We start from the raw sequence: 25,102 nt of genomic DNA on the forward strand, positions 1-25,102 counted from the left end.
TGTAACAGCCGGTGTTCAGAGTGCGTCAGACATTTTGCTTGGAGAAAAGCCCCTCACAAAATGCAGTAGTTTTCAGTTTGCTAGGGGTTAAGCCCCTGACAAAATGTTTTCCATCTAAAAAAATAATAATTAAAATACACACACGCACGCACCTGAATTATCGGGTGATATCTGAACCCAAATCAAAATTCAATCAACCCGAAACTAAATTTAATCTACTCGAATTTTCGTCCGTTGGCTCAAATTTAAATACAAGTAAGTTCCGCGGATTAAGTCTGCTTCCCATTAGACCGTCCAAACATTAAAGTATCTTCGATACAATTTATTTTCAAAAGTTAACTTAAGCTTCTCTATCACAATAAAATTTTCAATTAAAAATTGAACGAAATTAACCAATAAAAAGAGAGCAATGGAACATTTTGAAACGTGTCCATTGTCCTAGTCCGAGAGTACGTGTGAAGATAGGAATGCCATGTCATGCATGAGCTTGTGGTGGCAATATAAATTTACCTTTTATGGAAAAGTACACATAAAAAAGGTTAAGCAAATAGGTACACAAGTATTAAAAAATGATACTAAAAATAGATTCTCATGTTTGGACAAAATATTTAAGATTAGATAGTGAATGTTGTCCACTCGATGTCACTATGGGAGAAAAGAACAGAACCATATGCTCAAGTTTCAACCATAAGAATTTGTCTCCATTATGTTATGTCAATTGTGCATTGTTTGTTTAGTACGGATCAGAAGTAGTGGCCTTGATTCATTGTGTGGCCCCTTTCATGTTGCTCACTTGCTTCAATTGTCTTTTTACACACAAGATTTTGACCAAGACGAATTTTAACATTAGACCCTTTTAGATTCTTTTTATAATAATAATTTTAAATAAAACATTTCTCAATCTATCCTATATTTAGAAAAATCCTCCAAATAGTTTACTTATATTTTGATTGTCATGCTTCTATTGAGATGACTAAAATTAGTTTTATTTTTTCTTAACCGCTTATGGTCGTTTCTTTTTATTTTCCTTTTATTTGTTATTTGAAAAAAAAAGAGTGAAATACTTACAAGTAAAAAAGTTTTACACTTTCAATCAAAATCATGTATTCCATAAAATCATACTATTATTTTTAAATTAGTGTGATGACATGATAGAATAATATATTTTTATTAAATAACCGGGTAAAACTTTTTTACATGGTCTGTACTTCTCCTTTAAACTCTTGTTATTTATTATATAATGATATACTTTATTAAAAATAATTTAATTTTTTAAAATATATAGTTGAAATAATATTTTTTTATATATAAAATAATATTTAATATTAAAAAAATATATATTAATAAAAATATTGTTTTGGTAATAAGACTTCTACCACTTAGTTTGATGTAGATAGATCAATTATTTGACTGAAGACTTCTACCGCACCGAACTTATCCCCGAATTTGCTCCGTTTATTTTATTATGTATATTATTATTTATTTTTGATAATTTATAATATTAAATATGTGACAAATGTTTTGAAATTTTGATTTATATTTATTATTTAAAATATTTGAAATATATGTATGAAATTTTTTGAAATTGTTTTATTTTATTATTTATAATGTAATTTGATTTTGAAAAAAATAAGTATTCCTATTGAAAAAATTAATTTCACTAAATGGATGGTGGTGGGGCAGAGATAGCTGAACCCGTTTGGGCCGGGTTTGAGTTTTAATTTCCATCCCCGTTTGGGTCTAGGGCACAGAACGAGGATTGTTTGAGGATTTAGATTTGGGGTTTAGGGGAGGTAATAACCGTCTCCGACCCTCCCGGCCCGTTGTCATGCCTAGCCTGAAATTTATGTGTGTTCATGTAATAGTTTTTTATTGTGCTTGTATTGTTGTGAGTTCTATTTATTCTTATTTGGTTTATTTTGTTGGGAGTGTTGTTATTATGCTTAGGTTGTTTTAAGTTTGTGTTTAAGGTATTTGATGAAATGTCTCAAAGAAGTTTGGATGAAGAAAATGTGTTTTTAGTAAGAATCTTACTAGGGATGTGACAAATCAAACCCCTCTTTCAGTCAACAACTGTTTCATCCAGAAGTTGTGAGATTAATCAATATTGTGAATCTGCATAATTGATTTGAGCGTGATAAAGCTAGTGTCAAAGCTAAAAATATGATCCGTAATCGGATAGATTTAAAGATTGAAATTCCAAAACTCTCTTGTCTCTTGCGGAAGAACTTCACTTGGTTGATTGGATTAAAGTTTTGAATTGGTGTCTTCCTTTTGATTTCTAACCTCTCAAAGCTTTTTAATGTACATAACTTGTTAGTCTTAATTATTTATGTTATTGTTAATGTGCGGATGGAAATTGCCCTAATACATTTTCTTTCTTTATGTTTATACTCCCTCTTTTTCATCTAATGGATGAAATTGTTTTCTATAAAAAAATCATTTTCTCTCTCTGTCCATCTTCATTTATTTAACCACAACTATATATATATATATATATATATATATATATATATATATATATATATATATATATATATATATATATATATATGATTGAGACCCGCGTGCGGGTATATTGATGAATTTTTTTAAGTAATATTGGATTATAAGTATATTTTAATTTTATTTAGTATAATAAGAATTGTAACTGAGACGATGAGATGAAGAGAATAAAAGAGAGGAAATGACTTTAAACGAAAAAATATGTTTAAATTATATAATTGATAAATAAGATGATGCCATTTAAATTTTAAAATGGTAAATAAATAGGAAAAAATTAATAATTTAGTTTTATATTTTTTTCCTCCAATATTTTTAAAAATGTTAAATCTTTATTATTTTATAGATTAGCTAAATTCTTTATTCGAACGACTCAGACTCTATGTAATCAATCATCATAGTCAAAATTTTCAATAACTTTGTTTCATATTTCCTTTTTTTTTCATTATTTTTAAAAATGTTAAATCTTCATCATTTTATGAATAAGAAAAATTCTAGATTCGAGTTACTCAGACTCTATGCAATAAATCATTATAGTTAAAATTTTCAATAATTTTGTTTTGTATTTCCTTTTCTTTTTTACTGCATCATTTTAAAAATGTTAAATATTCATAATTTTCATGGATGAGAGACAAATTTACTAAAGATTTAAAGATAAAAGACCATCTACTTCATTAAGGTTATTCATGTCATCTTAATAAAATTTAATGATAAAACTTAATGATTTGAGGAATAAAATACCAAATTAAAAATGCATTCTTCAAAAGATAAAGAGGTGTATCTTATATCTTAATTTTGACGATGATGATTGGTTACATAGAGTCTGAGTCGTTCGAATGTAAAATTTTAGTGTAAATTTGTTTAGGTTGATACGTTATTGTTTTTTCTTACTTTATATGTTCATCAGTCAACTAAGTTTTTGTAAGTAGTTAATTGTATTGTTTTTTCTAAATAAAACTTATATTATATGGACTTAAATAATTTGTCAATGTGACACTTTATCCTCTTTTGTCCTTTTGTTGAGTTAATGGTATTAACTCTTTATAAAGACTTTGAGATTGAGTGAATCTTCCAATGTGAAACTTTATTACATGCATTTATTAACATTTACTCACTTTCACCATTTTGTCATTTTAGAACACAGCTTGTAATTTAATTACAACACATAAAGGAGAGAAAATAAAAGATTCAGTAGCTATGCAACATGGGTCCGAGAACAGAAAAGACGTTGTAGTTCGAGAATCCTTGCAAAACTTCAATTTCTGAACCAAACACTCCTGTGAAGCTTGATATATATGTTCATGTTCCCAGAGACAACAACCTTGTTGCTATTACAACTTTCTTGATCAACATTTCCCGTATAGCCTTGGTTCGCCAGTAATATTGATAAGCATTAATCAAAGACAACGAACCATGTTGTACAAGTTTAAAATCCTTAAAATTTGCCACTAAGTTGAACTTTTCCGACCATTTTGGCATCTTTATTTCCTTATTCACTGCTAATTCAAAACTACTAGCATTTGGTTTCTCTATCACACTCACATCTTCCTCAGCAATTTCTTCTTCTTCATGATTAGCAAACGTGAGGATAAGGCGGCCATTTTGTCGTGTAGCGATGAAGTTGTTGTGTGAAGGAACCGACACGACAACTTGTAGAAACAAAAACAATCTTCCATTGTCACGGTGGGACCTCATTTGAAGTTGTTGACTTTGACTTGTCAGTGAAGGGAGTGAAGGAGGAATACGCCCAGCCTTTTTCTTATTCTTCAAAGAATGATTGTTGATGACTTTTGGATTATCATCATTATAACATGTTTTCATTTTTCCATCATCCTCAGATGATGGTGATGATGTGTAAGAAGAAGAGAACCAATCTGAACCAGTTTCTGATCCAAGAGTCTCAGTGCACATTTCAAGACTCTTTTCATTTAAATAACTTTTTGATTTTTTGACAAGTGGGTGAATATAAGGAGAAGTTTTGAGTTGTGAAGCTTCATCTTTGTTCTTTTGGTTCAAGATTGAACTCCATATATCCATTGGATCACTACTGAATTCTGAGTTTGAATGTTTGAGTTGCAAAAGAGGAAGAAAGAGTAAAGATGGGTATGGTGCAAATGAATGATTATGGTTGGTTGGTTGATGGTAGTGAAAGTAGGAGTAATCAGGAGGAGTATTTATAAGTGGCCTAAAAGCTATTTGATGTGTCAAGATTCCTTATTATGGGTTTCCACTGTGTAGTTATATTGACCTTACAACAAGTACCACAAAATCAAAATAAAGCCTTAAATTTTGCTACTTTAACACTAAGTATGGGTTTTTTCTTTACCCACCTCATTATGGGTCACTCCAGCGAAAACCTCACTTTACCCCTGCTTCAAAAATGCATTTCCAAAATATTTTTTTTTAAATTTTTCAGACTTCGGAAATGCATTTCCAAAAAAATCCCAAAATTTGAAATTTTGATTAATTCGGAGATACATCTCCGAAAAAACAAAAAAAAATCTAAAAATCCCAAAAATTAATTTTAGGATATTAATTAATTCATATATCATAAATTTGATATAATTTATGAGTAATGAATAATAATAATTATATATTTTGATATAATTTATGAGTTATGAATAATAATTATTATATATTTCTATTCTGATTCATGTTTTAAAATTTAAAATAATTTTTATTAAAAAAATTAAAATAATTTCACTTACAAAATGAGTTATAATTTTTTATTTATATATTTATTTATTTATAATAATTATTATGTATTTACAAAAAAATTTAAAAAATGAGTGTTTTAATTTATATATTTATATATTTATATAATAATTAATAATTATTACATATTTATAAAAATTATTATATATTTATATATTCATATAATGATTATTATATATTAATTATAAATATATTTATATATTTATATAATAATTAAAAAAATTAAAAAAATGAGTGTTTTAATTTATAATAATTATTATATATTTATATATTTATATAATAATTTTTATATATTTATATATTTCACTTAAAAAATTAATAATTATTATTATATATTTATATATTTCTATTCTGATTCATAATTAAAAATGAGTTATAATTTTTTACTTAGTTTAAAAAAATTAAAAAAAGATTTTGTGTTAATTTTATTTAATGAATAAATTTTATATTTAATTATATATAATTCAAAATTTACTTATGAAATTAAAATGTTTTTGATTTATATAAGTTAGTAAAATAATTTTTAACTTTAAAATTGTTTAGGAAATTTTGATTCACCTTGATTTTATTAATTCACCTTCATTTTATTGATTCACCTTGATTTTATACCTATTAATTGTATTGATTCATCTTGATTTTAATTTTTTAATAATTATTGAATTCTTTCGGAAGTGTATATCTGAAATATTACCAGACCAATTTGGTCTTGGAATATTTCGGATATGCATCTCCGAAGACACCCCTCTTCCAAAAAAAAAAGGGTGTTTTCAGAAATGCATATCCGAAAACCCAAAAAAGGGGTGTTTTCAGAAATGCATCTCCGAAAACACATTTTTTTCGTGTTTTCGGAAGTGCATTTCCGAAATAAGACAAATTTTGAAAAAAAAAAATTCGGAAATGCATTTCTGAAGTTAGGTGTATTTTGGGTTTTTCACCGGAGGTGACTAAGAAAGTAGGGAGGTTGGTAAAGAAATTTCCTTAAGTATGACACCAAATATTTAATCCAACTAATATTCAACGAATTTATATAGGGAATAGTGTAACACTGTTTTAATTAATTTATTTAAATAAAAAATATTATTTTCAGTAAAATATTTTTAGTTTTAAAATTAATTTGTAATATAACTATAATTTGTGTTATTAATCAACTTCACTTTTACATTAACTATAAAGACATATATATTATTAATTATTTTACTTATAATTTACTAATCACTTTCACCACTTCATTAATCAATAAAATATAAAATATTAACAAATTTTAGACATTAAGTTATAAAATAGATTAACTAATCTTTATACTATATTAACCAACTTTATTTTATTATTTAATTTTTTTTTAATCTTTGAAAACTCATTAACCAATGAGCTGTATTAACCAACTCTATGCATAAGATTAACCAATGTTGTTTTACCACGACATAGTTTTTGATATATGGGCACTCAATAGCCAAATTATAAATTATATTAGTCAATTTTTAACATTCAATTAACTAATTTTATTTTTTCACTTAAGACTATTTTTTAACCTCAAAACATATATCAACTAATCTATGAATTGTATTAACCAAGTTTTTACACATCATCAACCAAAGTTGTTTTATAAAAAAAAATGTAAAAAAAAGTCAAAATTATGAATGTTACTGTTCACTGTATTTATGAACAATGACATGCGGCGTAGATGTAAGAATTTATGTCAAATATCATTTTTCTTAAATTTTATACTATGGGTAAAAGTATGGCTGTTGTTAGGTTCACTTTTAATTGTTATACACAATTTTAAAAAGTTTCTTTTCTACATTTTCTTAAACTATGTTAAAAAAATTAGAACATTTTTATAAGAGAATTATCTGTGTACAATCATATAATTTGGACCGAATTCAAATTCGGAGTCAACAAAATTTCTCAATTTTAAGTCATTTCATGGGACATGATAAAGCTAGTTCAACTTAATGGATCAAGTTAAGCAGGTCGGAAAATGGCCAACATATTTTATTAATTTATTTTAACACGCAAATAGACCAATCAAGGCATATTAATAAGCCATAAGTGACTAGTCTCAAACAGAGAAGAAAGAAGAATTGATTACTTAAATAGACAAGGAGATATGAGTCGTAAAGACCAATCAATTGGTCTTATGGATATAGAGCATGTGGGATCATATATAACCTAGTAACCCTTAAAGGAGGAAGACATATTTTGTTGATACAATTCAAATTTGCAACTTGACAGACTTTACGCTGGTATTGTTATCAATTAGTGTATCGAGTACTCTTTAACATGAAAGTGATATATAATTATGAGATCTTAAAATATAAGTGTGAAAGATACAAACCCAACTTAAAAACACTTTCCCAATACGTGGGTTTTGTTGGTGCACAATGAATAAAGATGGTGACAAAGAGAATAATAGAATAACGGCGCAAAAGAGATGAGAGAATAAATGTTGTATTCTACTATTAATGATAGCTATTACAAGGCTATTTATAAGAAAAGAAAATCTTGCCACATAAGCCCTAAAACAGTAAACTTAGTGAACAAGTCTAAGGTACAAACAGTACAGTACTACAAAAATACTAAAGTACCCTTACTACTAAACAGCTAAGCTAATGGGACCCAGATAACATCTTCTGGTCAATACTATCTTCTGAGTAACCATCAGAAGATCAGTCCATCTTCTGAATATTGAATTACTCTTCAATACCATCCCTTAATTCATATTCTTCAATCAAAACTGACAACGCCAATTCCATCCCTCAAGAGCAGAAATTGATCCGTCTTGATCGCCTTTGTCAGAACATCTGCCACTTGCTTCTGAGTGCTACAATGCACAACTTCTAATGTTCCATTCTGGACTTGGATTCTCAAGAAATGATACTTAGTCTCAATATGCTTGCTTCTTCCGTGTAACACCGGATTCTTGGCAAGATTGATTGCAGACTTGTTATCAATCATTAGCTTCAGAGGCTTCTTCACCCTAATCTTCAGGTCTTCTAATAGATTCAGAAGCCACACAGCTTGACATGCAGCTACAGTGCCTGCGATGTACTCAGCTTCACAGGTTGATAGAGCAACAACAGGTTGCTTCTTGGAACTCCAAGAGATAGGGCCTCCCAGAAACATGAACAAATATCCAGAAGTACTCCTTCTATCAACTCTGTCTCCACACCAATCAGAATCAGAATAACTCAATAACTCTGATTCTTCCTTTCTCCCAGAAGGAAACAATATGCCAAATTTCAGAGTTCCCTTGACATATCTCAAGACTCTGACAGTAGCTTGGTAATGGGACCACTTAGGTTTACTCATGAACCTACTAACCAATCCAACTGCATAGCATATATCTGGCCTAGTATTACACAAATACCTTAGAGAACCAACCAGCTGTTTGAATACCGTAGCATCAACATCTTCACCTTCAGAATCAGAGTCCAACTTCTGATTAACTTCTGACGGTGTAACAGCAGCTTTGCAATTCTCCAACTTGAATTTCTTCAGAAGTTCTAACTCATACTTCAACTGATGCAGAATGATACCATCTTCTGAGTACAGAATCTCCATCCCTAGAAAATATGACATTTTCCCAAGGTCTGTAATCTCAAACTCATTCATCAGCACCTTCTTGAACTTCATCAGATCTTCTAGACAACTCCCCGTAAGCAATATGTCATCAACATAAAGACACAACAGAATCATATTGCATCCAGAATGTTGCACATAAACTCCATATTCCATCTCACACTTCTGAAACCCTTGCTTCTTGAAAAATGAATCAATTTTCAAATTCCAAGCTCTGGGCGCTTGCTTCAATCCATACAGAGCTTTGTGTAATTTGTACACCATCCCTTCCTTATTCTTTTTCACAAAGCCAGGGGGTTGTGACACGTATACCTCCTCTTGTAGTGGACCGTTCACAAATGCAGACTTTACATCCAGATACATCAAGGACCAACCTCTGTTCACAGCTAACGCAATCACCAGTCTGATTGTTTCATGTCTAGCTACAGGAGCAAACACCTCAAAGTAATCTAGTCCAGGTTTCTGAAGAAAACCTCTAGCCACTATCCTTGCTTTGTGTTTACCAACTGATCCATCTGGCTTCAGCTTTACTTTGAAAACCCATCTGACGCTGATGGCTTTCTTCTTCTTTGGAAGTTCTGTCAGCTTCCAAGTTTTGTTTCTTTCTATAGCCTCAAGTTCTTCTTTCATGGCATTCAGCGAGACCTTCTTCTTGAGCGCTTCTTCTATACTCACTGGTTCAGAATCTACTAACATGGCGCACTGAATGACCTCTCCTTCTGAGTCAACTTCTGTGTCTTGCAACATGTCAAAATCTGCAAACCTTCTTGGTATAGTTCTGACTCTTTGTGGTCGCTGAGCTACTTCAGAGTCAGCTACTCCAGAGTCACCACCTCCATGATCATCTCCAGAAGCTTGTCCTCCAGACCCTATGTCTTCAGAGTTTTCCCTTCCAGAATCATGACTACCACCAGACTCTGGATCATCATCAGAATCTGGATCAGAATCAGATTCTCCATCTGACTCATCTTCAGAAGATGCTTCATCTTCTGACTCATCTTCAAAAGATTCATCTTCTGACTCTAACTTTTCTTCAAAAGTTATCTCTATATCAGAAGTTGGTTGAGACTTTCTCCAATCCCAAACTTCTGATTCCTTCACGATGACGTCTCTGCTGACTTCAACTTTGTTAGTCTCTGGACAATAGAGCTTGTATGCACCTGTACTGTGGTACCCCACCAATAACATCACTTTGCTTCTATCATCCAGCTTCTTCCTTCTAGCTTCTGGAACGTGTTTGTAACACACAGAACCAAAAACCTTCAGATGACTAACACTCTGTTTCTCTTTAGTCCACTTCTCTAAAGGAACAATTTCCTTCAGCCTCTTCGTTGGACACCTGTTGAGCACATATGCTGCAGTAGCAACAGCTTCTCCCCATAGATTATGAGGAAGCTTCTTCTCTTTAAGCATACTTCTCGTCATATCAAGCAAAGTACGGTTTCTACGTTCAGCAAGACCATTGTGTTGAGGAGTATAAGGAGCAGTAACTTCATGCTCAATTCCATTATCATCACAGAACTTCTGGAATTCTGTAGAGTTATACTCGCCTCCACAATCCGTTCTGAGAATCTTTATCTTCTGACCACTCTGCTTCTCAGCCTTCACCTTGAACTTCTGGAATTCTGTAAACACCTCATTCTTAAACTTAATGAGAGTTACCCATGTCATTCTTGTGAACTCATCCACAAAAGACACAAAATACCTATTTCCTCCAAGTGAAGGTTCTGGAAATGGTCCACACACATCAGAGTGCACTACTCCCAGAGCATGCTTTGCTCTTGGAGCAACTTCTGATACAAATGGCAATCTGGGTTGTTTGCCTTTCATGCATACCTCACATGACTTCTCAGGCTTTACAATCTTAGGAATGCCACGTACGAGCTTCTTAGAACTTAGATGCCCCAGACTTCTATATTTCAAGTGCCCCAACCTCTTGTGCCACAACTTACTATCACCTTCTGAGCCTTCAGCACTCAGACACTCTGTTTCAGCTGTTTCTACATTCACCTTGAATGTTCTGTTGATTCCCTGTTCAGATTGCATAATCAACTTCTGATTGGAATCATACAACTTCAAGAGGTTGTTCTTCATAACAACTGAGAAACCTTTCTCAATGAGCTGACCCACACTCATCAGATTGCTTCTGATTCCAGGAACATACCAAACATCCTTGATCAGAACAGTCTTTCCATTCTTCACTTTGGCTTTGACATTTCCCATACCTTCTGCATATAGGTACTTATCATCAGCACATCTGATCTTTGTCCTCCTTTCAGAGTCAAAGTCTATCAGCCATTGTTTGTTTCCAGTCAAGTGATTTGAACACCCAGTGTCCATATACCACCATTCTGACGAACATCTTTTGTCCGACTCTGAAGCCATCAATAGCACAGGTTCATCATCTGATCCTCCTCTGGCTATATTTGCTTCTTCTGATCTCCTTCCTTTGTTTGCCAAACAGTCTCTAGCAAAATGGCCAAACTGTTTGCAACAGTAACATTGAACTTTCTTCTTATCCTTTCCCTTCTGATATCTCTTCTCATCAGAAGTTGAGGCTTCCTTCTGGAATCTATCACCACTTCTATGCTTCTGGTCCTTCTTGACAAAAGAAGCCTTCAGAGCTTGCTCAACTTCTCTCTCAAAAGTTCTCTCAGTCAGACGCAACTCTTGTGCTTCTAAACTGCTTTGCAACTCTTCTATTCTCATGGTTTCCAGATCTTTAGAATGTTCAATGGATACAACAATATAATCAAATTGAGGAGTAAGTGACCTCAATATCTTCTCTATGATTACTTGTTCAGAAAGAGTTTCTCCACAAGCCTTCATCTCATTAGTGATCATAATCACTCTAGAGATATACTCAGAGAATTTCTCATTGTTCTTCATGTTGAGATTCTCATATTGCTTTCTCAGGGATTGAAGCTTCACCTTCTTCACTGATACGTCACCACCGTAACACCTGACCAGTATATCCCACGCCTCCTTTGACGTCATAGAATCAGCAATCTTCTCAAACACATTCACATCCACACACTGATGGATGAAGAACAACGCCTTTTGGTCTCTCTTCTTCGTCTCTCTCTGCGCTTCTCTTTGTTCTTCCGTTGCATCCGCTGCAACCGGAATATATCCTCCAGTGACAAGATCTAAAACATCTTGAGCACCAAATAATACACGCATTTGAATCATCCATCTATTCCAGTTTTTACCATCAAGAACTGGAAGTTTGGTATTCAAGTTGCTTCCACTCATCTTTAAACTTGTGCAGACAAAAACAGATTTCACTCACACTCACACAGTGTTTCCCAACCCACAAACAATCAAGAAAAATGTGATTCAACACAACTTTGTTTCCCAGAAACAAAATCAATCACACAGTCAAACAAACTCACGTTCACTCGTGTTTCCCTGTGTTTGGAACCGGAGCTCTAGATACCAATTGTTGGTGCCCAATGAATAAAGATGGTGACAAAGAGAATAATAGAATAACGGCGCAAAAGAGATGAGAGAATAAATGTTGTATTCTACTATTAATGATAGCTATTACAAGGCTATTTATAAGAAAAGAAAATCTTGCCACATAAGCCCTAAAACAGTAAACTTAGTGAACAAGTCTAAGGTACAAACAGTACAGTACTACAAAAATACTAAAGTACCCTTACTACTAAACAGCTAAGCTAATGGGACCCAGATAACATCTTCTGGTCAATACTATCTTCTGAGTAACCATCAGAAGATCAGTCAATCTTCTGAATATTGAATTACTCTTCAATAGATTTCAAGTTGATTTTGTCCCCTGCAATATTTTGTAAATATAAGGATCGTTTAAATAATAATCTGACATGATTCAACCCAAAAATTTCCATCTTGTCCTATTATGCATGTATATACCATATTATTATTTTTTTTTACAACTACAAAAGTTCAAATTTCTTTTACTTTACCTGAGTATCCCACTTTTCCACTTCAATTTTTAAAATACCAATGCTAAAGTACTCACTTTCAAGCAAATTTTTTTCCGAAGGGGGAGTAGTCAACGCTATTGGCGTTCCGTCCTAATTTTAATAAGAGGAGTCAATAGAAAAAAAAACACCTTATTTATTTTTATTCTTTGTTTTAATTGATTTAATTGATATTTAATTATTTTAAATTATTATTTAATATAATTATAGTATATTTAATCATTTTTTATTTATAATAAATTATTAAGTAATTATAAATAGAAAAATAAACAAATTATTAATCAAATAAATAAAATACTAGTATAATATCATTAAAATTGTATTATAGTTATTTAAATAATTTTTTAATTATGATGATATCTTTTAAAGTGACCTCCGGTTCTATATTGACGAGCTGTTATTTGTAGTTGAGGCTTCTGTTGATTTTGTTGTGGTTGCTAGAAGAAGTCGTCGTGTCTTCATTAGAAAACAAATATAGTCTCGCATGTTGTCTAAGAATTCTGGATCAGCCGTCAGACTTTAAAAAACATATATTTATCATCTTGATTTTAATTCTGCTAATTACGTCTAAAAAATATTATTCTTAAGGCAACATATAATTAGGGGTGTTCAAAACCAAATTGGCCCAATAGAAAACCGCAAAACCAAACCAAATCAAAACCGCAAAAAATCTCATTTGGTTCGGATGTGTTTGGGTCATTTTTTAATAAACCGCGCGGTTCGGTTTGCGGTTTGTATTTTACAAACTGAACTAAACCGAACCAAACCGCATTATGTAACAACCCCCAAACTTCAGTTAACTTATATCCACCCCAAACTCAAACCTATTATGCCTTAGCCTTACAATTACGAATGATTTTCTCTTCCTCAAACTAAAGTTTTCAGTTTAAGTCTTCTAAAATCGCTCTTAGCGGTATTGTGCCTTCTTCTTATCTTCTTTTCCAAGTACATATCACCTGTTCTTTTCTAGTCTTTCATCTCTTTAGTTCTTTCTTTTTCATCTTATTCTTTTTATTCTAATGTTTTCTCTTCCAATTACGTTTTTAATTTTCCTCTTCTTATTTAATCTCTCCTCTCTTTTGCTCTTTCTTTTTCATCTTCTCTAATCTTTCATTTATTTTTCTATTTCAATATAATATTTTTGATATTTTTTTATGCTACTATTTTATGTTTTTTATTCCATTTTTATCTAATATTATTTTTGTATATTAAATAGAAAGTCGTTATCCAAATATGTTGAATTTTGTTGTTATTTGACAATGCATAAATCACTAAATACAAAGTTATATTGTGATCTTTATAGGTATGTATGGCTCGACAAATATTTGTAAAAAAACCAAACCAAACCAATCGAACCAAACCAAACCACATTATTTTGATTTGGTTTGATTCAGTTTAATTCTATAATTCAACCGAACCAAACCAAACCACACACTTTTTTCTCTCGCGGTTCGGATGATTTTTTACGTTAAAACTGCACCGCGAACGCCCCTACGTACAATGAAAACCTCTTAAAAAGACTCACACATTTATTTTTCCCTGATGTGTGCTAGTATGAATAAAAAATTTATCTATACCCAATGCCACAAATATCTTAATGTTCGGAATAACCATTTATCCAATGATCACAAGAACAATAAATCTTAACTCATTATCACTAATGATAAATTCAAAAGAAAAATCATAAATAAAACATACAAAAACTCTAAACCCTAGCTTAACGTTTTGAATTTAAATTCAAATGAAAAATTGAAACAAATAAATACATAAATACTAAATATTTGCATAATTGAGTTTTGATTCGTTTTATGTACCGTTTGACCATTTTTCATACGTTTTATAGGTATTGATGCATATCAGAACCTCGAGTAATAAAGTGTTGAAGGGACAACTTCAATTACGCAATTTTGGAGCAATAAAATGGAAATTATGCAGAAGCTCGCTAAGCCAAGCTGTAGCGCGCTAGGAACTTCTGAAACAAAGTAGAGCATATTTTTTGAGCTTGCTTAGCTCGGTTAGCTCACTAAGCGAGGTCTCTTTTACTGTACTAGATATTTTAGGAATAAGTGTAGCTCGCTTAGCCAGCCTGCGCATATTTTTCTTCATATTCTTTCATTTTTAACATAGTTAGGTTATGGTTTTGGGGGTTTTTTGCATCCCAACTCCATCAACTTTATTCTTAGGTTAGGATTAGCTTAGAAAACAACATTGGGTCGTGCATTTGGATGATCGAAGGTGGATTGCTCATCAATCAAAGCTGACAAAGCGCGAGATGTTAGGTTTATCTCTTCTCCTCTTTATGTATTTCCTTTGTGTTGAGTTTTGTTTGTATATTTACTCGAATCTTATGTAGATTTATCATTCATGGCGTTGTATAAAATCTGCTTTATAAATTGTTATTGTTATCTTCTCTAATCTTTTTGCATTTATGTTTGGGATTTGTGTTTCTTTAGAGATAAACTTCACGGATCCTGATTAGGGACGAATATATGTTAGTTTCTAAACTCTAGAGATGGATTAAGAGTTGACAATCACTTGTGTGTCAAAACTTAATGCTTCTGTATTCGAGTTGCACGCGACAGATCGTTGACGCAAGAATACAGATGTTTTTACAACTTTGTGTTAGAGATAACCTTGGTTGTGATGTGTTTCGTAGGTGGTTCATAGATGAACACTGACGTGAGAGACACGTGATGCTAATGACAAGTATTGTAAGTAGAGTGCAATTGATCGATAAGTTTAAGTTTGTGACGAGTGAGTATATTTGCATGCCTGATAAGTTATTCTCTCTTAAGAATGTATTTATTTTTTGTTGATATGTTTTATTTTCTGTTTTCATACTTTAATCCATTCAAACCGAGCTCGAAAACATAGAAATCGTTGAATAGCATTCTAACGACTATCTCTGTGGACACTATAAATTCTCAGATAAATATTTCCAAATTTTTTATTGCTTGCCCTTTACCGATTTAACAGGAACGTCGAAGAAAAATTGGAATTGAACAACTGAGACGGGTGTAGAATGGAATGGTGAAAGAGTCTAAAATGAAAAGGCAGAGCGGGTCTAAAAAAGAACAATGATGGTGGATGTAAAAAGGGAACGAGAACGACAATAAATGAGAATTAAAGAAAACGAGATACATTTATATTTTTGGGATTAAAATTAAGTTTATATTTTTAATTAGTAATTAATAAAATTAAATTTTATATTTTTTTAGTGAAGATATTAAATTTTTAATATTATTTATTAAAACATTATTTGTTCAAAATAAAAAACTATTCAATTTTTTTTAATGGAATATAGTTGTAAGTAAAAGTCATATAAATGTAGGTAAAAGTAATATTAAGTGACAACAATTAATATATCCTAAATATGGATATCTCAATATATCATTTTTCTTGTTGTGTTATTAACTGCTCAATTATCATTAAACTAAGTCAATCATAACCAAATTTAATCTATTCAAATTTGTATATTATTCCATTAAAAGAGTTAATTCGTTCACAATATAATGGGTGTACGTAATTGGAATTGACATGTCACGGAAATTTATATGGTGGGAATCGCTTTTCAAGTGCTTACTTGTATAATATATAAATGAATATCTTTAGGATTCTTCTAAATGTTTTATATTTTATTTTTAACCTTTCAAAAAAATTCTTTTAAAGAATACTTTTCCCAAAAAAAATTATTCACACTTTTGATATTTCCTGCAATTTAGCAGAATTAGCGATGATTTACTAATTAACGACTGAATTACCTATAATTTTAGCACGATGGATCAAAAAATATGAATGAAAATTTTTAAAGCAATCATTTTTTGAAATTAATTTTTAAAAAATCTAAAAATAAAATATAAGATATTTATGAGAATCACAAGCATATTTAACCGCTCCGCCAAAATCCGCCGCTCCGCCGTAGCTCGCCGCACGCCAAAACCCGTCGCTCCATTAAAATCCGCTCTTGTTTAGTTAATTATAGTATTTCTAATTCTTGATAATTTTATTTTATACATTTACTTGTGAATATATGTAATATTTTTTAAGTAAATTTTTTTTAAAAGATACTTTATAAAAAATTATTCTAAAAACTATGTGAAAAATCTAATTAAAATGTAAAAAAGTATAATAATCTATTAAAAAATAATAAATAAATAAATAAATAAGCGGACAAGTCCGCCGTCCGCCAACCCACCAGGGCTAAGTTTTTATGCCTATTTTAACTAGGCAGGCATGTCCGCCCTGCTCTTTTTTTGGCGGGCATATGGCGGGGCGGGACAGGCCGTCCGCTTTGCCACACTATATATATATATATATATATATATATATATATATATATATATATATATATATATATATATATATATATATATATATATATTCACAAGCATATGAAAAATGTTTCTACTAATCACTTGAACTAATTAACTAATTAGTGTCCATGTATTTATCATAATAAACATCACTGTCAATAGTTGGATGATTTCACCTTTGGTTGGATTCTATCAATCCTATGTTTTTCTTAAACCTCATATGTTATTGGATTAGCTTGCATCAACTTTGAACCTAATAAGCTGAAAATTAAGTTAAACTTAATTGATGACCTCTGAAAACTTTTCAACAGTTGAGTACGTACAATTAATATTAGTACATTAAATCATGAAAGTGTGACAGCCATAGTGGCTCTATTTGATATTTAATAAATTAATATATAGTGTATTATTGTTTATACTTGTTTTCATTATTGGCTTCTTGTCATCAAACAAGTGGAGAATCGCTTGAATACTATTTTTAACCATCCAAAATGCAATATATAGTGGAAGATTGCGTGAGGGTGCATATTGTTTGAGTTATATTATATGCTGGAATGGAGATTCTTGAAAAATGTAGCACTTATTCTAAGAACTTTACCTACAAATGTTAAAGGAAGAAACAATTAAAAGAATTTGTTCTTTGAAATTTCACATTTTTAGTGGTTTAGATTAGAGATGATGTGAAAGAACTATTTCTCATGGATGAGATCAACCATTTATTTAATTTTAATTATTTGTTCTACAGACAATACCTTTTGTTCATTATACATATATGGAAACCAAAAAAGACACTCATTAATTTTTTTTCGTCTTTCTACTCTTTAGCAACACAATAATAACTTGTTTCTTTTGGTGGGTGGAAAATATATATTTGGTGTTCGTTGGGAATTATAAAGGAAAGATGAAGTGGTTAAATTGTATCTTGTTGCGATGACACTGTATTTCTGATGCGACAGAGAAGATTAGACTTGTAAAATTAATACTCCAACATTCAAATTAATGACAAAAATCAAATTAATGACAAAAATCAAAAGTGATATGTGAGTGAGAATGAATTTGAAAACATGAAATAACACGCTTCACCAGTATATATCAAGAGTAGATGAAACCGTTCACATGTGGTTTGACGTATTATACGGACGGACAAATGTCTAATTGAATTAGTTATCATGCTTGGCCTAAAACACATTCGTTTTGTAATTCTCCCAATAAAGTATGACCTACGAATTTGGGTCATATGGCCGAACTAAGAATTTTTTTTTGAATATATATATATATATATATATATATATATATATATATATATATATATATATATATATATATATATATATATATATATTAATGTTACAAGGGGGCAAGAGGTGAGGTGTCCAACAAAGTCACCGGTAGTCCGAATAGGGGGTGCAGTTACCATGCATAGATAAAAATCTATGCACTATGCATAGATAAAAATCTATGCACCATGCATAGATTATTATGGACCCTTGGATCATTGGATCAAATTCTAGACATTAATTATTATTATTCAATACTCAATACTCACCACTCAATACTCAATACTGGATTAAAAACATGATCCAATGGCTTATGTAGACTTATGCATGGTGTATAAGTAAAATCCTTATGCATATTAGCCAAAGCCCCGAATAGGGCTAGGAAGCCGTCGGGGAAGGTTCTCACTGTCCACTCGCCTAATAAATGTGAATAATGACGTGGACCCATAATGACTAACTGATAAAAGATCAGTCAGAGAGAAAAACCCCTCCTTCCACAATCCAAGGAGACCAAGTCCTCACATGACCACATTCCTTGGTCATGAAGCTAATTGCGCCTAACAGTCAATTTAACCGCCCTCCTGCAACCTAGTTGCGCCTCCCACCTCATGTGAGTCGATCCTTTAAACAACCTCAAAAATCACTGTATAGAAGTTCTCGCCTCCATGAACTATCTCTCACCCTCAAACGTGTAATATATTTATTAGGGCCTCTGAATCTCCTTGTCCATATTGAAAAAAATAATCAAAAAATAGAAAAACGATTAAAATAAAATTATAAAAATCTGAAAAATACAACTAAAAATCAAATAAAATCAAATTAAGAGTCTACAATTTTTTTAAAATTTTTTCAAAAATATAAAAACAGAAAATAAATTAAATAAAATAAAATATAAAATTATTAGGATGATGTCCTATATTTTTGGAATGACTTCCTAAATTTTGTCCCATTGCGATATATAGTCGATTTTCTAGTAAAAAGAAATTGCCTTGTCTTTTTACACAAAAGATTTTGAAGTAAAGTGACTAACATGAAAGGGACAACACAATCACAATGAATTGAGGCCACTACTTGAGTTCCGTACTAAACAATTGGCATAAGCATAACATAAGGGAGACAAATTCTTGTGGGAAATTTGAATGGGTGTGGATATGATTCTGTCTTTGTGGACAACATTCACTACCTAATCCATAGTATTCTGTCCTAACATGAGAATCTATTTTTTAGTATCGTTTTTCAATATTTATGTGTACTTATATTTGCTCAATCACTTTTATGTGTATTTTCTCATAAAAGGTAACTAATATTGCCACCACAAGTTCATGCATTACATGTCATTCCTATCTACACACGTACTCTCGGACTAGGACAATGGACACGTTTCAAATTGTTCCAATGTTCCATTGTTTCTTTATTTTTGGTTGGTTAATTTCGTTTAATTTTCAATGGAAAATTTTATTGTGACAGACAAATTATCTCAAGTTAACTTTTTTTTTTTTATATAAATTAAATGTGTTGAAGAGAAGTATATTTGATGTTTGAAATCATGGTCTAATGTTATGCTCAGTACGGTTACACTTGTAAATCGGGGTGTTTGCGGTGCGGTTTGGACGGTTTTGAGGTAAAAAATATCTGAACCGCAGAAGGAAAAGTGTGCGATTCGATTTAGTTCGGTTGGCTTTTAGAAATAAAACCGAACCAAACCAAACCAAACCAATGCGGTTTGGATTGTATCGGTTAGTTCGTTTTTTTTTACAAAAACTTATTGAGCCATGCATACACATATTGATGACAACATGACTTTGTATTTAGTCATTCATGTGTTATCAAATAACAACAAAATTCATCATATTTGGATAACAACTTTTCATTTAATATACAAAAATAATATTAGATAAAAGTGGAATAAAAAACATAAAATAGTAGCATAAAATAATATAAAAAACATTATAATAAAATAGAAAAAAAAGGAGATGAAATATTAGAGAAGATGAAAAAGAAAGAGCAAAAGAGATGCGATAGGAAAATTAATAAACAAAATTGAAAGAGAGAACAGTAGAATAAAAATAATAAGATGAAAAAGGAAGAACTTAAGAGATGAAAGACTAGAAAAGAATATGTGATATGTATTTGGAAAAGAAGGTGAGAAGAAGGTGCAATACCGCTAGGAGAGATTTGAGAAGACTTAAACTGAAACCCTAAGTGTGAGGAAGAAAAAATCATTCTTAATCGTAAGGTTAAGGCATACGAGGTTTGAGTTTGAGTTGAATATAAATTAATTGAAGTTTGGGGGTTGTAACATAACGCGGTTTGATTCGATTTGTAAAATACAAACTGCAAACTGAACCGAACCGCGCAGTTTGTTAAAAAATGGTCCAAACACATCCAAATCAAATACGGTTTTTTGGCGATTTCAATTTAGTTTGATTTGATTTTGCGATTTTTTATTGGACCGATTTGATTTTGAACACCCCTACTTATAAGCATAACTTATTGCTTTTCAAATGAAAAAAAAAAGGTATTCATATTAATTCGCTGCTCCATTTAACATAAATAACAATACTAAATATGTTTTTAGAAACACTTGGATATGAAGGTAATAGTCTCTTTTAGTTGAATTTAATCATTGAGTGTCTGTCCACACACAAAATATAGTTTTTATATAAAGAAATAAATTACTTGAAAATGTATTATAATTTTTAAGTGTGTTAACTATATACTTACAATTTGCTAATAAAAGAATATTTAGATGTATTTACAATTTTAGCATTTACGAAAATTAGTTTGTTTAATTATAATACTTGTTTTAGTTTTAGAGATTAAATGAATGAATAAAAATTTCATTTTCATTTGTAAAAATTAATAAAAATAGAGATTATTAATTTTTAATAGGGACTAAGCTGTCAATGTCACTTATAAATATAAGATATATCAAGTAATAAGGTTTTTAAAATAAAAGATAGGATGATTAAATGCTAACTATTGAATTTGACTATGGTCTTGATGAAATCACGTGTAAACATAAGTGTTCATCAAGATTGATCATTTATTTAATTTAATGTTTAATGTCTAATTCTTCTATCTTTTATTTTAAAAACTCTCTTACTTAATATAAAATATAAAGAAAGATAAGTTAAACAAGATTTATCGAGCTGATAATGTTAAACACAACAAATAAAAACAATCAAATATGCAAAAGGAACAACCCAACAAAAAGAAAAACATGAAAAAAAATAATCCTAAAAAACAACCGATTAAACTGGTCAAAAAAAAGCAACCAAAAAATAATAATTAATTAAGCATGAAATATCATCCCCTACTAGGGAACACATGTTATATCTCAACCTATAATAACCACCATCAATAAAAATAGAGATCTTTAAAAAAATTTGCAAAAACATTTTCTTATAGGGACAACTTCTCTACCCATCTCAAAAAGTTGGGTAGAGTACCTTCAACCAATCAAAAGATCTCGTTTAATTTTAACATATTTAATTAATTGTAAAATTATACAATTATTTGATATTTCCAAAACATTTTACATTGGAGGTAACTTTACCCAACTTTTTAAGTTGGATAGATAAGAATTCACCTTTTCTTATATAGAAATTAGGTCAAAGACTTGTTATTAGTTTAGACATAGGATAAGGTTTTTAAGTCAAGTAGATAAAACATAAAAGCTAGCCTGTAATGAATTAGGCCCAAGTTCTATAAGCCCATTATAGTTAATAGTAGTGAGTCATCATCCTTTAGAAGGATCTAGATTAGGTTTTGTTTATGTTATAAATAGATGGTTGGTGAATGTAATGAGCAATCAAAGAAAATGAATGAAGAAGTTAGTTTTATAGTTGTTAGTATTTTTTAGTAGGATTTCTCTATTTCTCTTAGCTCCAAAGTTATGTTCATAACATAGCCACATTATACCTACTATATTTGTCCTTTTCAAACAAGAAAATGTTCTTTTCTTTCATATTCTTCACATTAGTTAATAAACTAAAAAAAATAGTATTATATTAGGAATTTCAAATCAACCAAAAAATATAATGTTAGATCATAGCAATCTCATCACTAACTCTATACTCACCATCTAAGAAAATAACTAACTCAAAAAGAGACATTTGATCGTTAGAGAGGACCAATAACCATCCAAACAACTTAAAAATTCTATAACATATAGTCGAATCCACCTTACAAATAAAGAACGAAAATCGACTCTACCAACCCCTTTCACATAGGACGATAAACCTTAACATAATCCACTATAATTCCTCAATCTGGGTGAGGAAACAATAGGATATTTAGCTCTAGTTGGACAAAAAATGTTAAGGCTACCGAAAATACTTCATCCATAGCATGACGCCACTACCACTTATAACGTTTTTTTATGACGAAGCTTTCACCACGTATAATAAAAAATACACTTACGTGTGACCGGAACACCTTGTTTTATTTAAGAAATAATAATAAATATATTACTCTGAATTTAAATAAAACCGACATACATATATGCTCAGGATTTGATGTTCGATTCCCAGCTCCTGCTATTTAATGTTTTATATGAAACGAAAATGACTCTTTTATTTTTTTTTAGATTTTTGACGAATATGTTATCTCAGTTTTCTGTAAAACCGAGATAAAAATTCACTAATTTTTTATTCTTTTTGCAACCAAACAGACGCCTTTATTTTTTATAGATTTTACGTCGCTATGTTACCTCGATGTTTTTGATTAATTGCGATAAATACTCTTTTATGTTTTTTATTCCCTCAGTGTCTACCTAATTCAATCTTTGAGCCCTAACGAAAGAACAATACTTCTCCAGCAACAAAATAACACTTATTCTCCAAGGATCCCTAACGAAAGAACGCTACTTCTCTAGATAAAGAAAAAACTCTCTCACTACTAATCTAAAAACTCTTCTCTGTGGTATGTTATTATTGTTCTTGTTCTTTTGGTTGTTCTCCATTACTGTTGTTCTTATTGTTATTGTTGTTGTTCTTGTTGTTGTTCTCTGTTGTTCTTGTTGTTGTTGAGAAGCTTTATTTTATGGATCGTAGTTGGGCCTCTTCGCTATGATCATTTCTTATTCAAATTTTGTGACAATAACTTTGGGTTGTTTTAGGTTTTGGTGTTTTGGATGGTTATGCAAACACCTGTTTTTATAAGAATAAATATTGGTTAACGTACAAACTGCCTTGAAGAATATGCATCAAAAATTTGGGAAAGACAACAAGAAGGAATCTAGGAAAGACAACAAGATAATTTATTGTAAGTTACAATTTCTATGTTTTTTAATTTTGTGTATGAAGCATTAGTGTTCCATTCACATTTCCTTTATTTTTGTTTTGATGCAAATGTGTTTTGGTTTTATTCAGATTTAGTAGCATATAACCATAGGATGAAAGCTGATAGATTAGTGTGTATGAGAAGGGATTTCTTAAATTCCTTGAAACCATAAAATAAAAGCCCTAAATTAGTTATAACCTTAAGCTGACAGATAAGAAACCATAGAATAAGACTTTCGTTAAATAAACTTACAAAAACCTCATTTTTTTTATATTAATCATATCTAAATCCACTAGCTGAGAGAAAGTTTGACCAAGTATAATCTTCTTCATCATCAGAATCAATAATAACCAGCCTTTTCACCCTTCTTCTTCTTCTTGATCTCCTCTTCCTGAGAGCTCTCCTGGGTCTCGAAGGTTCGGCAACAGGGTCTCTTTCAACGACTTAGACCTCTACAGCCACTGCAGCTTTTGTTCTCTCAACATTTGATGAAATACTCATTTTGTGTTTTGGTTCTTCCTCTTCTCTGATTTCTTTAAATGAAGTTTCAGCATAAGTATTCATTTTGATTCTTCCTCTTCTCTGATTTCTTTGGATGGAGTTATTTTTGTGTTTTGGTTCAAAGAGGTTTTCCACTTTTATATTGGTTCTTCTGGTTATTCCTTTTTTCTGATCTTTGAAAGTCTAAAAGCCAAAAAATTTCACGCATGTCAAGTTTCCTTTTAATTATTGCTTCTTTAATTCTCCACATTTTCTTCTCTTGAAATTTGGAAAGATCTTTTGGTTGACTAGCTACCTCGAGCTGTTAAATGATTACATATCTTTGTCTTTTCAAATTTCTTTTTCCCTTCTTTGACATTCCTTCCACTCCTTTTTACGCAAAATTTGATGTAATGACATGTACATTGTAGTTTGTTTGGTTCCTAATGGAATTGTGTCATTGATGTTATTATTGTTCTTCTTGTTGTTCTTGCTCTTATTCTCCATTACAATTGTTGTTAAGAACATTGATCTATTACCTCGGTTCTTCAAAATACAGAGTGTTAATATTTGGCGCGTCATCCAGTTTTAAAAATAATAAAAGTGTTGATGTTGGGAATCAAGCCCACGTGTAGTTAACTTTACCCCTCAGTGTTTTAATATACGAGATGATAAATGGTAGCTTTTCATGACATCCTTCGTTACCTCGCTTCTGTAGCCGAGGTCAAACGCACTTTGCGTCCGATGTTAGATGTGTTTTTTGTAGTTGTGAAAATTGTTCTTTATATGACTGAAAAAAAGTTGACAATTAACCAGCTTCAACACAAAGACAACAAAGATCCAATCTACCTTATCCCAAAACCAGAACTTCATTATCCTAGTTGGGGGTATTTGTAAAATTGTTTTTTCTAATCTAAGTATAATTCTTTTATAATTATATTAGACTACTTCTATGCTTTTGACCCATAATGTTTATCAATTTACC

The 25,102-nt window shown here is 30.8% G+C and overlaps 1 protein-coding gene across 1 annotated transcript; it reads right to left on the minus strand.

Annotated features, from left to right (window-relative positions):
• Window positions 1–3,584: 3,584 nt before the first annotated feature.
• LOC131647865 (protein FAF-like, chloroplastic) lies at window positions 3,585–4,631 on the minus strand. The gene has a single exon (XM_058917685.1). The coding sequence runs from the start codon at window positions 4,537–4,539 to the stop codon at window positions 3,802–3,804; it is 738 nt and encodes a 245-aa protein (XP_058773668.1). The 5' UTR covers window positions 4,540–4,631; the 3' UTR covers window positions 3,585–3,801.
• Between the last annotated feature and the right edge of the window lie 20,471 nt (window positions 4,632–25,102).

Source organism: Vicia villosa, linkage group LG2 (assembly GCF_029867415.1).
Source record: "Vicia villosa cultivar HV-30 ecotype Madison, WI linkage group LG2, Vvil1.0, whole genome shotgun sequence".
NCBI lineage: Eukaryota > Viridiplantae > Streptophyta > Magnoliopsida > Fabales > Fabaceae > Vicia > Vicia villosa.

Bases quoted from the DNA above. Each gene is read 5' to 3' on its own strand.
- LOC131647865 (XM_058917685.1), bottom strand. From the start codon at position 4,539: ATGGATATATGGAGTTCAATCTTGAACCAAAAGAACAAAGATGAAGCT.